This window comes from Oncorhynchus nerka, linkage group LG4 (genome assembly GCF_034236695.1).
Source record: "Oncorhynchus nerka isolate Pitt River linkage group LG4, Oner_Uvic_2.0, whole genome shotgun sequence".
Lineage (NCBI taxonomy): Eukaryota > Metazoa > Chordata > Actinopteri > Salmoniformes > Salmonidae > Oncorhynchus > Oncorhynchus nerka.
Genome location: NC_088399.1, coordinates 83673609 through 83690867, shown reverse-complemented (window position 1 = coordinate 83690867; position 17259 = coordinate 83673609). Strand labels below are relative to the sequence as shown.

At 40.5% G+C, this 17259-nt stretch overlaps 1 protein-coding gene across 1 annotated transcript; it reads right to left on the bottom strand.

Annotated features, from left to right (window-relative positions):
* Nucleotides 1-785: 785 nt before the first annotated feature.
* On the bottom strand, nucleotides 786-9062 carry sem1 (SEM1 26S proteasome subunit). Its single transcript, XM_029658800.2, has 3 exons — nucleotides 8935-9062; nucleotides 8387-8480; nucleotides 786-1037 (listed from the first exon to the last, which is right to left on the bottom strand). Exons 1-3 carry the CDS (start codon nucleotides 9008-9010, stop codon nucleotides 992-994), a joined length of 216 nt encoding a protein of 71 aa, XP_029514660.1. The 5' UTR covers nucleotides 9011-9062; the 3' UTR covers nucleotides 786-991.
* Nucleotides 9063-17259: the final 8197 nt, after the last annotated feature.

Genomic DNA, 17259 nt, shown 5'->3' with positions numbered 1-17259 from the left:
TGGGACTGAGAGTCCACAAATGCAGCGAAATCATTTTGCTGGGGCGAGTGTGGCTGGGCTAAATTGGCCTCCGGCTCAGTGCGGAGGTCCCTGCTGCACGGAGCCGGAAAAGCAGGGCAGGGGCCCCCATGCTGAGACCACCTCCCTGCCCCTGACAAACACGGCAGTGGATAATCTCTCCTTGAGACTGAGACCCAGCCCAACGCCATGAGCTCAAAGGGCATGTAGACAGCAGAGGGGAACACGCATCCCTGTGTGTGGATCATCCTACACACACCCACCCACACACTGTACACACAATTTATGCACAAATCTCACTGCATGTGTGTGTGTGTGTCTCCCCATCCACTTCTGACTGACACACACCTGTTCATTGAATGGTTTAATATTGGAGAGTGACCATGTGAAAAATGGGTGGTAGTTTTCAAACTAAGAGCATTACAATGGAAAAATGTGCAGTGCAGCACTTGACTCTTTACTAACATCATGCAACATTCATATTGTGGATTAAAATAGATGGAGTGTGTCACACAGGCCAATAATTACTGGACCATTAAAACGTAGGTTAAGTGTTGCGCAGGCAGTAAAGCTACATTTTAAATCAATGGCTCTAACAAAAAGTGGTATTTAAATGGATGTTAAACCAAAGCCCTGGACCAAAGTGGTCTTTATAGTAAAAACATAACACTGTAAAATATGGATTTATATTAAAGCAGTAACTGACCAGCTGATTATATATAAAGAGATGGAAAATGTGCATAAATAAGAGTATGTGAACGAACGGGTACTTGAACAGAACCATCTTTAATGTGTACATAACTCTGAGGGGGGGGAATTTACTCGTGAAACACCTTATTCTTGCTAAGGTTTCGTACAAAAATGTGTGCGAGTTTAGCATGTTAAACATCCTGCATTTGAAGTATGATGTTATAAATATAAAAAACATCAAGTCCATCCCTATCCAATCTCAACAGCCGTGTGGACTCAGCGGCTACTGCGACGTCTCCATCTTGTACCCATGTTTCTCCAGCTCCGCTCTGCAGAGAGAGAAAAAAGGATCAGCCAATTGAGGTGATTACAAGGGTTATGTCCCAAATGGCCCACTATTCCCCATTTAGTGCACTACTTTTAACCAGAACCCTATGGGCCCTGATCAAAAGTAGGGAAAGGGATATAATTTGGAACACATCTAAGCAGTGCCGGAGGTTAAAGTACAAGTGTCCATCTATGTTGATTGAGAAAAGAGTTCTTAATATACGACTGAAGAAATACAACGCAGGCAGCTACGGCCTACTTGTACTTAGGTTATAGACTTATAACATAATCATATATGAGGTCTTCTAGAAATGTCTTAATAGCAGCCATCAAAGGTTTGAATAAAACAATGCAATATAATTGTCTGAAGTAGCTTACACTCAAAAATGAAAACAGACTGGCCACTTCAAGTCAATACAACAGTTGAATATTCAACAAGAGTAGCCTAAACATGTCCATAAATAAAAACACATATTGCTGACAATTACTCGAGAAGCACACATTGTAGACTGTCCGTATTATTCAAAGCCTGCATAATCATTAACAAATGACACGCAATTAGGCTGACAAATGTCTCTCTATGTAAGAAAAGAGACACCACGAAGATGAACAGCTGGAAGCAGGAGCCTTCATCAGGCCTATCCAGACAACAGAATGCCTCATCCACCAGAAAATATGCATTCTCGTAACGCTCAGTTGGTGAACTCTGAAACATGTCACGAAAGCATCAGAGGTTCTTTTGAAATCGGAACAACTTCTACCAAATGAGATTTAATCTTGAATTTAGCTAGACGAATAGGATGGCTAACATTATTCAATTGGCTTGCTTACTTTGACAGTATGTCAAACAATAGATTGGATGGATCAAATTAAGTAGGCTACATCATCAAGGTTGTAAATGGCTGCGTTTTACCATCTTCTTGGAAAGAAAGGTGAAAGCTCAGTGATGAAACGTCACAACTCGTGAACTCGGGTATCATCATTCTGGTTTGAGTTTCCCACTTAGAACTCTGATTTAGGAGGGTCATTTATAGAGGTTTCGGCTATTTCCGACTCGGGAAGTCGAATTTCTACGAGAGTGTCCGATTGAATCCTCCTGGTACACTTGGATGCTATCAACTCAAGAATCAGATCACCACTCACCATTCATGAAGCATTGATAAAAAGACTACATGAAAACACATTTTGGTGATGAAATTTCACTCCCTTATGTCATAAAATACATTTTACCAAGACAAATGTGATTCTTTATGTTCTGAATCATTCAGTGGGGATTTTCTCTGACGTAACATTAACATTATATCCTAAATGTCAGATTTCGTAAACTAATACATTAGATAATAAACACTGAGCTCGGTTGACATAGCGGTGCAGGTTTCTCTTAACAACTTTTGAGGATTTCACATTTTGTGGCCGTCCACGTCAAAGTTGTTACCGCGGGTCGCAAAAAGCAGAATTAGCATGAAACGAGCTGAATTAAATGTAAAAGCTTGGTAAACGCTCAGTGCTCATTGACATTTCAGAGATACAAAAACAAGCGTGAAGCGAGAAATCTTTGAAAAATAACAAGAATTTCAAATATGAAAAGCATGTTGTAATATGAAAATACTATGCCATGTCTCAAAATTAATATCTATCTTGCCTCTATATTGTTATGTCCAGCTGATTCAATAAGAAATATGACGAGTTCAACAGGAAAGTGAGCCTGTCAGGTAGCCAGCAGCCTTAATTCTTGCACAGAATCCAGCCCAGCTGATGCAATACAGTTTTCCAGGGTTTTTACCTCTTTTTTTGATTTAGTCACCCTAATTCTGACCATCATAAAAGGGCAAAACTCCCAAAACTTTTGAATGGATTATGATAGACATTTAAAAAATGTTGTAAAAGGTGTAGATCAGTGGTTGATCTTCAAGGCATTCCTAGTCGATCACCAAACATTTCTGTAGAAAAGTCAAAGGCTTGCACTACTTTAGTTTTTTCCTCTGTTGGCAGTAAGTGAAGTTGATTCAGAAGCCCTGCGCACCGGGTAGGCAAAGTGTTCTATTTTGGAAACATAATTTGTATGAAAAAAATGTAAATAAATAACTGTCTGCCCAATGGACCAGGAGAGCTGTGGCTACTGCGCTGGCCAATCGGATAGCTCAAATCATCGTTCCTACAGCTTCGACGACCATGGCCACAGAAGTTTGATACTAGCCTACGTGAGATTTCCTAACTTTTATAACCATGACCAGAGAGATTGTCAATGAATACCGCAAAGAGCTGCTGTTTCTATGAGTGAGTTCAAGTTAAAAGCAGTCATTGTTTTAGTTCAACACTATTACAAAGCATAAAACTCGCGCTGCAGCTGCAATGACTGAGTAGCCAAGTGTATCGATAGCCCTGCGCTTTTATAAATATTAACAGCTTGACGTGTTCATTTTAATATGGAGGAATATTTCCCTTTCTCTGGTAATAGGAACAACATGAATTTGTGCCTGAGGCAGGTTCGGTGCGACGAGAATTCCACCATCAGGTGGAAGACAGTGTCCCCTCTCTCTGGGTCAGTCTCACTGGAGGAAAGGAAGGAGAGAGCAGAGACTGTGAAAGGCACTACTAATTATGATTTTTCAACGCCGATACCGATTATTGGAGGACCAAAAAAAAGCTGATTTCGATTAATCTGACAATTTTTATTTATTTTTAATAATGACAATTACAACAATACTGAATGAACACTTATTTTAACTTAATATAATACATCAATAAAATCAATTTAGCCTCAAATAAATAATGTTCAATTTGGTTTAAATAATGCAAAAACAAAGTGTGGGAGAAGAAAGTAAAAGTGCAATATGTAGGATGTAAGAAAGCTAACGTTCACGTTCCTTGCTCAGAACATATGAAAGCTGGTGGTTCCTTTGAGTCTTCAATATTCCCAGGTAAGAAGTTTTAGGTTGTAGTTATTATAGGAATTATAGGACTATTTCTCTCTATACCATTTGTATTTCATATACCTTTGACTATTGGATGTTCTTATAGGCACTTTATTATTGCCAGTGTAACAGTATAGCTTCCGTCCCTCTCCTCGCCCCTACCTGGGCTCGAACCAGGAACACATCGACAACAGCCATCCTCGAAGCAGCGTTACCCATGCAGAGCAAGGGGAATAACTACTCCAAGTCTCAGAGCGAGTGACTTTTGAAACGCTATTAGCACGCAGCTAGCCATTTCACATCGGTTACACCAGTCTAATCTTGGGAGGTGATAGGCTTGAAGTCATAAACAGCATTGCGAAGAGCTGCTGGCAAAACGATGGTAGTGCCATAGACTTAATTATAACATAATAACACACAGAAATACGAGCCATAGGTCATTAATATGGTCGAATCCGGAAACTATCATCTCGAAAACAAGACGTTTATTCGTTCAGTGAAATACGGAACCTTTCTGTATTTTATATAACGGGTGGCATCCATAAGTCTAAATATTCCTATTACATTGCACAACCTTCAATGTTATGTCATAATTACGTAAAATTCTGGCAAATTAGGTGGCCCAAACTGTTGCATATACCCCGACTCTGCGTGCAATGAACACAAGAGAAGTGACACAATTAAACCTGGTTAATATTGCCTGCTAACCTGGATTTATTTTAGCTAAATATGCAGGTTTAAAAAGATATACTTCTGTGTATTGATTTTAAGAAAGGCATTGATGTTTATGGTTAGGTACACATTGGAGAAAGGACAGTCCTTTTTCACGAATACGCACCGCATCGATTATGTGCAACGCAGGACACGCTAGATAAACTAGTAATATCATCAACCATGTGTAGTTAACTAGTGATTATGATTGATTGATTGATTGTTTTTTACAAGGTAAGTTTAATGCTAGCTAGCAACTTACCTTGGCTTACTGCATTCACGTAACAGGCAGGCTCCTCGTGGAGTGCAATGAGAGGCAGGTGGTTAGAGCGTTGGACTAGTTAACTGTAAGGTTGCAAGATTGAATCCCCGAGCTGACAAGGTAAAAATATGTCGTTCTGCCCCTGAACAAGGCAGTTAACCCACCGTTCCTAGGCCGTCATTGAAAATAAGAATGTGTTCTTAACTGACTTGCCTAGTTAAATAGATTAAATAAAAGGTGTAAAAAAATATATATAATACATTTTTTTAAATTGGCCAAATCGGTGTCCAAAAACACAGATTTCCAATTATTATGAAAACTTGAAATCGGCCCTAATTATTCGGCCATTCCGATTAATCGGTCGACCTCTACTACTAATGCAGTGCAAGTGAGAACTCGGAAATCTTCAACTTCCAAGTGTTAAAGACATCTGGGAAGTCAAATAAAAATTTGATCAGACTGGGAAAAATCGTTCTGAACGTCCTCCAACTCGGAATTCCAAGTCGGAAACTCTGGCATCTTAGTTGAGCTTGCGAGTTCCCAGTTGTCTTGAAAACACCATGACCATCAGATGCAGGTACCATCAGCACAGTAAAATAAAAAAGCTAATTTGAAAATTACTTCAATTTAGTCTCAGCTGTACCTCGGAAGTGATACACCAACTGATTTATTTTCTTATCAAAGCTTGACTTTTGAAATATAATAGAGTTTGAAAAGAACAATATTGGCAGGCCAGGCAGATAGCCAATATGCTGTAATAATGTACGAGGCCTACTGCACAAACCTCCTTCCTACAGAACTGATATTAGGTTATACTTAAGACGTTTATTTTTTATTTTAATCTGTGCGGTAGATCTCAGCTTTCTTTTTGACTGCGAAAGTGATCTTGACTCAGAAAAGGTTGGTGACCACTGGTGTAGACTAACAGTGATATGCTTACTTACGGGCCCTTTCCAACAAAGCAGAGTAAAAAATACAACGAAATATAGAATGAATAAGGATATTTGGCTATTTACACAGGGTACCAGTACCAAGTCGATGTGCAGGGGTACGAGGTAATTGAAGTAGATATGTACATATGGGTAACTGACGAGGAAACAGGAGCGATAATAAACAGTAGCAGCAGTGTATGAGGACCCAAAATATATATAAAAAAGGGTCAATGCAGATAACCAATAGCTACCGGGACTAACTATTTAGCAGTCTTACGGCATCGGGGTAGAAGCTGTTCAGGGTCCCGTTGGTTCCAGACTTGGTGCATCGATAGCGCTTGTCGTGCAGTAGCAGAGAGAACAGTCTATGACTAGGGTGGCATGAGTCTAGGGCTGACCCCATTTAGTCGACGGGCTGTTGGGTCCACTGAGACATCTTTAGTCGTGCAATAGCAAAAAAAATATACACCACCGTTCAAAAGTTTGGGGTCACTTAGAAATGTCCTTGTTTTTGAAAGAAAGGCACATTGTTTTGTCCATTCAAATAACATCAAATTGATCTGAAATACAGTGTAGACATTGTTAATGTTGTAAATGACTATTGTAACTGGAAACGGCTGATTTTTTATGGAATATCTACATAGGCATACAGAGGCCCATTATCAGCAACCATCACTCCTGTGTTCTAATGGCACGTTGTGTTACCTAATCCAAGTTCATAATTTTAAAGGCTAATTGATCATTAGAAACCCCTTTTGCAATTATGTTAGCACAACTGAAAACGGTTGTTCTAATTAAAGAAGCAATAAAACTAGTCTTTAGACTAGTTGACTATCTGGAGCATTAGCATTTGCGGGTTCGATTACAGGCTCAAAATGGCCAGAAACAAATAACTTTTACCTAAAGGACTCTCAGACCATGAGAAACAAGATTATTGTCTGATGAAACCAAGATTGAACTCTTTGGCTTGAATGCAAAGCGTCTGGAGGAAACCTGGCACCATTCCTACGGTGAAGCATGGTGGTGGAAGCATCATGCTGTTGGGATGTTTTTTTGAGGCAGGGACTGGGAGACTAGTCAGGATCGAGCTAGGCTGAAACACCTGCCTTACTGAAGAAAGTAAAAAAAAGACCATGTTTTTACAGAGGCTTTATTAACTCAATGATTTCATATAATATAATATATATATATATATATAATCTTTACATTGTTTGCAAATTGATATGTGACACGTATTAATGCCAAAATTACATGCAAAACCAGCAACGAATGAATGTGATCAATTTTTGTCGTTATACTATAATAAAAGCTGAACATAAAAACCTCTGGTACGATTTCAAATGTATTTAGTGTTGTTTACATTGTTCCAAACGGTCAGAAATTGATATTGTAATCTAACAGCACCTGTTTGGCATATAATATGCACACAGCGCTTGCTCCTTGCCTTTTTTTCTTGATCTCCAGTATTTTCCACAACTAGTCAAATGTATTACACATATCTGACTTCCCCTTTACCTCAACCAGTAGCATAAACATTCCCCCGTTTCAAGTTTATTTGTCACGCCCCCTGCATCCATTTTTATGTTACGGTGTTCAGAGTTTGTTATAACCAATTTATTGTAGTGATTATGATATGCTATAGGTCAGGCCCTATTGGTCACGTAAAGAGAGCAAGGGTTGAGGGAATAGGGAAAGTTTTCAATAAGTCAGAAATGGCTGTAATTATGTTGCAGATTCAGCAACACGTACAGCGCAATTAACACTGATGGTCACTGCAGCAGGAAGGACAGAGAGGCAACTGATGCTAGTCACAGTCACTTACTTACACAGTGCAGTAAGTCTGAGCCCCGCCTGGCACAATCAAATCAATTACCGCTCAGGCTCCCTCTATTCATTTGTGTGTCTTAAATATTTAATCAAACAGTGTGCTTAAAGCATCACACAAGCTCAGTGAATATAGTTGATTTGATTCAAACACATAGGATGTGTCTAAGGAAAAATACACGTTTTAACATTTAGACCAATCGATTGGTCAAAAGAACAGACAATTTTTTAAAGTTTTGGACCGCCCTACTGGAATCTGACCATTTTAGGGCAGGGAGCTCGGCCCCAGTGATGTACTGGGCTGTACGTACTACCCTCTGTAGCAGTTGCCATACCATGCTGTGATACACAGTCAATATGCTCTCAATGGTGCAGGGTTTGGAACATTGCTGTTCTTAGAGGATTATCTACACAATTAACATTATTTTACCCATTGGTCAAAACATGTATTTTTGATTGGACACCCTACAACTACCAAGTACTCTCCTCCCAGACTCTCCGTCTAAAGCCTGATGAAATCTGCTGTGGCTAAACATTTAGCATAACCATTTTTACTGTTTAGTTACCATTGCCATATCATGTCAAATCATATAGGTCTACTCAAAAATCAAAGCATCATGTCCCTTAAACGGAGTGGTACTTCTAGGGATGAGATGCTGAGTGGGGTACAATGATTTGTCATAAGTAAAAGGTGGGAGGTGGCTTACCTTAGTTGATTAGAGAAGTCGTCCTCTACATTGTCATCATCCCAGTTATCTTCCCACACGTGGGCATCTTCATCCTCATCCAACCCAGTCCAATCTGAACACATAAATACAATTATGAGAATTACAAATTATAAAACGTTAGTTGACAAGCAACTACCGAACAAGTAACTCTTACTCAACTAGTTACTACGCTAGCTAGTTAGCCAACGTAGCAAGCTAACTAGCATTACAGTTAATTAACTGGCTTTTATATGTTATGTGCTGTTTACTTTATAGTTGACCTTAGTTGGCTAACGTTTAACTATGTAAAGTTGTCGCCAGTACAATCGCTAATTAGCTATCAGTGAACATAAGTATCTAACTAGCTGGTTAGCTGCTAGCACACTAGCTAGTTACATTTTTATTCAATGATGTTAGCATAACTAGCTAGCTTGCTAAACTAGTTAGCCGAGTCACTGTTGGGCCCAGTCTGAGAAGTAGTCGCTAAATAAAACAATTCCGTGAAAACGGGTTAACATTAGTAACATATAGAACTAGAATTAATTTACCCTCGGCTGGGAATTCTTCAAACTCATCGTCCTCCTCTAATAATCCCAAATCTACAGTCTGTTTCTTGTCAGACATGTTAACTGCCTTTTCGTTGCGCGGGTCTATCGTGAACAAATGGACTTCCAGCGAAAGGGTTTATGGGATAGTGGAGGTTCAAGAGAAGGCTGGTTGCTCATGAGCAGAGACTGCTCTGCCAACATAATCCCATGTCACACGATGCTCCTGATTCTGCACGACGGTAAACAATTTAAGTCAGCATACTGTATGTTGATGTGAAGCTATGTTGAGTTATTTTTCGTGTCTGTTTTTTGCATAGGCTAAAATAGACCATGTTTTATTTATTTTGATTTTCACATACACCGGATAGGTGCAGTGAAATGTGTTGTTTGTTTTACAGGCTCAGCCATAGTAGTACTGCACCCCTGGGATAAAATAGGGTTTAAGTGCTCAAATCAAATCAGGTTATTTGTCGCGTACACAGATTTGCAGATGTTATCGCTGGTGTTTCTATCTCCAACAGTGCAGGAATAATATCTAGAAAACGAAACAATACACACATAATCCAAAGGTAAAAATAAATAAATAAATATCAGAACGAACAATTGTCAGAGCTTGGCATCAAGGGCACATCGACACATCGACTCGGATATTCCAACCGGCGACCTTTCATCACCTACAAAGCCCTCCACAACCAACCACTCACCTACCTCTCTGACCTTCTCCCAGCCTATCCCCCCTCCTGCTCCCTCCGCTTCAACTCTGCTGGTCTCCTTGTCACTCCCCCATTCCGCCTCCGCCGTGGGTGTCCGGGCCTTCAGCTGCTCTGCCACCAAGCAACTGGAATGCACTCATTTAATTCTAAAAACTTCCTAAAAACACACCTCTTCAAGGATGCCTATAATCTATAGCCTATGGTCTATGATTTACTGGCCTACCCCCCCCCTTCTGTGTCTTCTCAGTATACTGTACATACAGTGGCCCCCATAATTATTGGCACAGTGAAGCATTATGTCTTATTTTGGCTCTATACTTCAGAACGTTAGATTTGAAATTAAAAGTATTGGGACAAACTTTAATGTGTATTAAACAGTTAAGTATTTGGTTCCATATTCATTGCATGAAATTACTATGTCAAGCTTGTGACTCAACAAATTTGTTGGATCCGTTTGCTGTTTGTTTTGGTTATGTTTCAGATTATTTGTGTGCCTAATAGAAAGGAATGGTAAATAATGTATTGTCTCATTTTGGGGTAACTTTCATTGTAAATAAGAATATAATATATTTCTAAACACTTCTACATTAATGTGGGTGCTACCATGATTACAGATAATACTGGATGAATCGTGAATAATGATGACTGAAAAAATGATAGACTCACAAATATCACCCCCTCCCCCCAAAAAAGCTAACCTCCCCTGTTATTGTAATGGTGAGAGGTTTGCATGTCTTCAGGGTATGATATTTTTGTGACTAATCATTATTCACGATTCATTCAGGATTATCTGAAATCATGGATAATTAATGTAGAAGTGTTAAGAAATGTATTCTATTCTTATTTAGTGAAAAAGTGACTCCAAAATGACACAATACATTATTTACCAATCATGTAGGCCTACTGTTAATGTAAGATGTCCTTGAGTACCCTGAAATGTGTCCGCTAAATCAAATGTATTATTATATTATTATTATTAAAAAGTGGCCTAAATAATACTTTCCTGTGGATATTTTGTAAAAAATGTCGACCATCTGAAGGACCTACCGCACAGACAACTGGTAGAGTGGAGAGTAAGTTCAAATGTAATCTTATTCAACATTCTGGCTTGGAAAGAAACATTCCAGGTTTTTTTGCAGTGCTTTGTTCCAGACTGTCTCATTTTTTAGGCAAGGACCAGGTAAATGATCTTGTCAACTGTAGCTCACAATCATTTAAAAATGCAACTAATTCAGACTATTTAATATCAGTCAGTCAAACTGATTTGTGAAAAAGTAAATGCAGCATTGTCAAAGCATAATCACACTCAAATCCTTCTTACTTAAAACACAAAGCCCTGCGCAGTCCTTCGGTCCCACAAAAAATACACAGAAATCACCCAAATTTAAGTGAAGATTTTTCATTGAGGAACAAATGTGCATTCTTGTCCATGTTGCCTGTTTGAATAATGAACCAGCAGCCACAGCTTAGTATGTAGTTTAGATAAATGAGAGCACATCTACCACAAAACCACACTCACCACAATGAAAATTGCCCCTGCAGATGTCACCATGCTGACAGACGATGAACCTCAACGTAGGCTGCTCACTTATTCTATTTTCAAATGATTTTGTAATCATCCTAAACCCTTACACATGATGACAATGTCACAACATTAAGAGGAAGGGGATTAGAGGAAGGGAGAACAGAACAAGGAAAAGAAGAGGCCAATGCTGTACTACACAGCAACAAGTTGTAGGAAATACTTTCATGTTAGATTTGATGTGAGAATTCTTGTTTGATGTGAGAATACTGTATCGGGATTGTGGAAAAACCATCAAAAAAGGCTTTTCCAAAAACCGTCATACACCACATACAATGAATAGAATAGATTAGCTTAGTAGGAGGAATCGAATGGAATGCACTAGAAGGATGACTCTTCTGATTCCAGGCAGGCTATAGAACCCTGGAAAGATAGTGTAGTAGTGTCCTGCAGCAGCATACCTGAGACTGCAGTTACACTGTGGCGCCTGGAGTCTCCCAGGTATGGGAGAGAGAGAGGGAGGGAGAGAGGGTTGAAGGGTTGCCCAGACTCCAAGACTTTCTCCTCTGTGTTGCGTCTCTGAAAATACATGACTTTCGTACAGCCCTTCAGGACAGACTGGCTGGCCCTAAGTCTTCACAGAGACAGAGGAGTCTGACTCCAACCCTGCCTGCCCAGCCAGTCTGTCTCTGTCGCTGCCTGGACCTTTATCCTGACCCAGATCACTATATGGCCCTGAGGGTGTGCATAGAGAGTCTAGACCATCATCACCTACTCTACCGTCCCCCCCCCCCCCCCAGCTCTCACCTGACTGATCACCCTTTCAGATTAGGGACAGACAAGACCTCTTCTTCCATGCCAGGGAAAGTGACGACACAGGATGATGAAGCAGTCTAGTCGACCTGTCCCGGGGCCCTTTGTCTGACCATCACTCCATCCCCTCCAGCCATTCAGACATTGCAGACATGCATTGTGCCAAATGCCAGAAATACTCCTCTTCCCATAGAATAGACCAACTCAAAACTGAGTAGGAAAATGCCGGGGACTTCTGACTTGTTTTTGCCTTGTCTGCATATGAAGTCATTTCTCTTTAATTTCCATCTGTCTTTTGTGTAAATAAAATAACAGTTTTGTTGCAATATCGATTCAGTTGAATCATATATTTTTTTGTTTAGACGTTCCTAGATATGTGGTAGCCTAAATGTGGCAAAAAATCAGTAGAATATGAAATGAAGAAAAAAAGCCCTGAGACAAAGTAAGCGATCAGAGTGGATTAGATGGACTTAACCATCCAATTAATAAGGTAAATCCCAGAAAAACATGTCAGCTTTGCTCTCTTCCAAAATTGGATGGGATTTATATGCTTCCAGGATATGTCTGTCAAGATTTGGTATTAAACTTAATCCCATCCAGTCACTATGTCTGGGCCATTGTGTTTTGTATGGTGAACCCTCTCTCCATTAATAAAAGAAAATACCAGTTATTTTGAAGGGAAATATGAATACGATGATCAAATAAGGAACAAAAATATCAATTTGAATAAATGTATGCGAGAGAGGTTAACATAAATGTTAGTTTTCTCTGTTTTATTCTCTTATTTTGTGACTCATTAATTTGTCTGTCATGGAGAATTTAAGTTTCATATTTTCTCCCCCTGTCTGTCTTGAAAAGGCCTGTCATCTGGGGCTTGAGGTACAGTTTGCCAAGAGGCCAATGGCCCCTTTATGACAATACAATCTGATGTCTGTCCCAACCAGCCCCCAAGTAATCCTGTCCTCCTCGGCGGCTTAGCCCTGCTCAGGCTTAAATTGCATATTTTGTTTTTATCAGGACGTCGCTGATAAATACTATCAGCAAGGTAGAAATTAAATATGTTGGGGGGGGGGGGATCGTCTATCTCGAGTTCCAAAAACAGACACAGGTACAGGAATACCCCCGGTTCCTTGTTTCAGATCTGTGAACACAGGGGGAACAATGATACCTCTATCACAGGGGGTTCCCTTTTCCAATGTGTTAGTACCGAGACAATATGCAGTTTACAATTCACATCTTGTACATTTGATGTGATTAGTGTTTTAATAATATTGATTAAAAGAAATGTGAAAAAAATGGGATGTTTATGACAGCACATTAATTACATTCAACATTTATACAAATACACGTGTGGACCTATATTACGTATTTACTTTTTAAATAACAATGGTTTCTCATTACATCCCATTTGTTACTGTTTTGTCAATTCAATCACCATGATATGGTGTCTCCAACATTACAAAATGCTATTTATTCCAATGATGAATGAGAAACTACTAATAGCCTGTAGTTTCACATTGACTTTACATCCATACTGCTATCCTATGATCCCGGACAAGTCTGCTCTGGAATATGTGAAAAGCACTTGGACACTCTTACCATCTTACCTTCTGTGAGCGGTGCTCTCAGTGAGAGTACCCATTTAGCAACATGTTCTCGTACTGTTCTAGAGGCATTCCCTGGGTTTTGGTTCATATCGATGCAAATATGAATGTTACATTTGAAATGCATTAGATCCTACTCTATAAAGAGAGTAGAGAGGCAATATTTTGTATGAAATCACGTGCACAATCAAAAATATTTATTTAATTATGAAAATATATATGACTTTTTTTTAAATGAAAAGTTGAATTGACTATTTTGCCACTAATTCCTCTAAAGAGTGGTCAAACAAAAAATTATGGTAAAATGATTTTTTTCTCCCTCTACTCAGACAGCATTGATCTCAGACAGAAGTCTATCAGTTGTAAGATGACATGTCCCATGGTCACCAGTACAATGGTGCTGTGTGTGTGGTGACGTGTCACATGTCTATGGAGAAGCCCTGGCTACCTGGATACGACCATTCTTCCTGTGGTCTAGTGCTCATGACTGTGGAGAATCTCTCTCTCTCACTGTCACACACACATTCGCTCGCTCTCTCTCTCTCCTATTGGGTCCTGGTATATGACCTGGTATGACCGTGTAAAGAGGTCGTCCCTCAGCATGGGGCCCAGTGAAGGGGTGACAAGCTGCTTGGCTCTAACACTTGCTTCTACCTTCTACCATGCTACCCTCCTACCTGTCATTTGTCATCGCAGGGGAAAAATAAGGATGAATGACACAACATGCTTCAGGTGACTGCTCTCTTTTCTATGTATCGTATGCGTCCTAAATGGCACCTATTCCCTACATAGTGCACTACCATGGGACCCTGGTCAAACGTAGTGCACTAAATGGTGAATAGGGTGCTATTTGGGACGTACCCTCTTTTACCTACGTTGACTTGTCACCAGCGTGAGAGGATTCACCCATCAGCCTACAGTGTTAGCATCATTATTATCCCATTAGCCATACTTCAGACAATCCCTCATTTGAATATGATGTCAAATATTTTAAACATTTCAAGCATTTTATGTTGCTGGCTTTAGTCGTGGCATGAAATATATATATATACTGTGTTTTAATAGCTAACTTCGATGCAACTCTGGCTTCTAATCAATAACTTTGTAACTGTTAGTGTTAATCAGGTGGTTTTACATCAGTATGGAATTCAGGCGTAATCCCCAACATGTGGCCGTCCCATTCGTCCCTAACCCAGGAAGTGGCCTCCTGATTGGTCTGATTGATAAATGAAGCTCTCCTTATGTTCTTGGGGGTCTGCAACAGTTCTGAGGGCCTCTATGGGGTCTGGACTATGTCCAGGAAACCTCTAACAGCTACTTATTAAGTAGTTAGACCCACTAGACGGCGAGAGGGCAGAGGGTGCAGAAACTGATGGTGGTGATCACCTGGGTTCGGGTTTGCCCCAGCATCCAGATCCCATTGGTCGGATTCTAGTCTTGTCTCTTCTCTTCTTCATTTTCTCTGTTTTCACAGCTTGGATGGGTTATTTACAGAGTTGTAATTATTAGTATTTTACACCTCTCCATGTCACCAATGTACTTTTGTCCCCGTCCCTCTAGAGTACTTGCAGGTATTGTATGTTGTTGAGGGCGGTCTGCAGGCATCGAGTGAACGCAAGTAGTGTGTTTACCTCTAGATTTGTATGTTGTTGAGGGCGGTCTGCAGGCATCGAGTGAACGCAAGTAGTGTGTTTACCTCTAGATTTGTATGTTGTTGAGGGCGGTCTGCAGGCATCGAGTGAACGCAAGTAGTGTGTTTACCTCTAGATTTGTATGTTGTTGAGGGCGGTCTGCAGGCATCGAGTGAACGCAAGTAGTGTGTTTACCTCTAGATTTGTATGTTGTTGAGGGCGGTCTGCAGGCATCGAGTGAACGCAAGTAGTGTGTTTACCTCTAGATTTGTATGTTGTTGAATGCGGTCTGCAGGCATCGAGTGAATGCAAGTAGTGTGTTTACCTCTAGATTTGTATGTTGTTGAGGGCGGTCTGCAGGCATCGAGTGAACGCAAGTAGTGTTTACCTCTAGATTTGTATGTTGTTGAGGGCGGTCTGCAGGCATCGAGTGAACGCAAGTAGTGTGTTTACCTCTAGATTTGTATGTTGTTGAGGGCGGTCTGCAGGCATCGAGTGAACGCAAGTAGTGTGTTTACCTCTAGATTTGTATGTTGTTGAGGGCGGTCTGCAGATATCGAGTGAACGCAAGTAGTGTGTTTACCTCTAGATTTGTATGTTGTTGAGGGCGGTCTGCAGGCATCGAGTGAACGCAAGTAGTGTGTTTACCTCTAGATTTGTATGTTGTTGAGGGCTGTCTGCAGGCATCGAGTGAACGCAAGTAGTGTGTTTACCTCTAGATTTGTATGTTGTTGAGGGCGGTCTGCAGGCATCGAGTGAACGCAAGTAGTGTGTTTACCTCTAGATTTGTATGTTGTTGAGGGCGGTCTGCAGACATCGAGTGAACGCAAGTAGTGTGTTTACCTCTAGATTTGTATGTTGTTGAGGGCGGTCTGCAGGCATCGAGTGAACGCAAGTAGTGTGTTTACCTCTAGATTTGTATGTTGTTGAGGGCGGTCTGCAGGCATCGAGTGAGCGCAAGTAGTGTGTTTACCTCTAGATTTGTATGTTGTTGAGGGCGGTCTGCAGGCATCGAGTGAACGCAAGTAGTGTGTTTACCTCTAGATTTGTATGTTGTTGAGGGCGGTCTGCAGGCATCGAGTGAACGCAAGTAGTGTGTTTACCTCTAGATTTGTATGTTGTTGAGGGCGGTCTGCAGGCATCGAGTGAACGCAAGTAGTGTGTTTACCTCTAGATTTGTATGTTGTTGAGGGCGGTCTGCAGGCATCGAGTGAACGCAAGTAGTGTGTTTACCTCTAGATTTGTATGTTGTTGAGGGCGGTCTGCAGGCATCGAGTGAACGCAAGTAGTGTGTTTACCTCTAGATTTGTATGTTGCAAACAATATGTCAATTGTCAAAGTTTAACATATCAATTTGGATTCACCTCACAATTATGGTTATTTCCATTGTGGTGGTTAATGTTAAAAATAATAGGAAGTATGCAAGAGTAGGCATGCACAGAAGGAGCTTCTCCCAGCGCAGCAAGGTCATTACTGCTCAATAATTATTTCTTCTCCTTCATTGAGTTTCTGCGCCGGGATGCGCTGTATGTGTCTTTACAGTCAATTTCAGAAGTTTCAAGCAGAAAAAGTCCATTGTACATAAACTACTTAAGTGTGGAGAATAGAATTAACTTTCAGATTCATATTATCAAATCAAATTTTATTTGTCACGTGCTGAATAAAATAGGTGATTTTTTAAAATTTAAGTAACACAATAAAATAACAATATAACAATAAACAACCGCTTGCCATGCGGTAGCAGAGAGAACAGTCCATGGCTTGGGTGACTGGAGTCTTTGAGAATATTTTGGTCCTTCCTCTGACACCGCCTAGTATGTAGGTCCTGGATGGCAGGAAGATTGGTCCCAGTGATGTACTGGGCCATATGCACCACCCTCTGTAGCGCCATACTGTCGGATGCCGAGCAGTTGCCATACCAGGCAGTGATCCAACAAGTCAGGATGCTCTCGATGGTGCAGCTGTAGAACTTTTTGAGGATCTGGGGACCCATGCCAAATCTTTTCAGTCTCCTGAGGGGGAAAAGGTGTTGTCGTGCCCTC

Coding starts and splice junctions, on each gene's coding strand:
- sem1 (XM_029658800.2), bottom strand. CDS start 9,010: ATGTCTGACAAGAAACAGACTGTAGATTTGGGATTATTAGAGGAGGAC. Junction 8,481..8,934: donor TGAAGAATTCCCAGCCGAGG/GTAAATTAATTC, acceptor TTATGTGTTCAG/ATTGGACTGGGTTGGATGAG. Junction 1,038..8,386: donor GACTTCTCTAATCAACTAAG/GTAAGCCACCTC, acceptor CTCTCTCTGCAG/AGCGGAGCTGGAGAAACATG.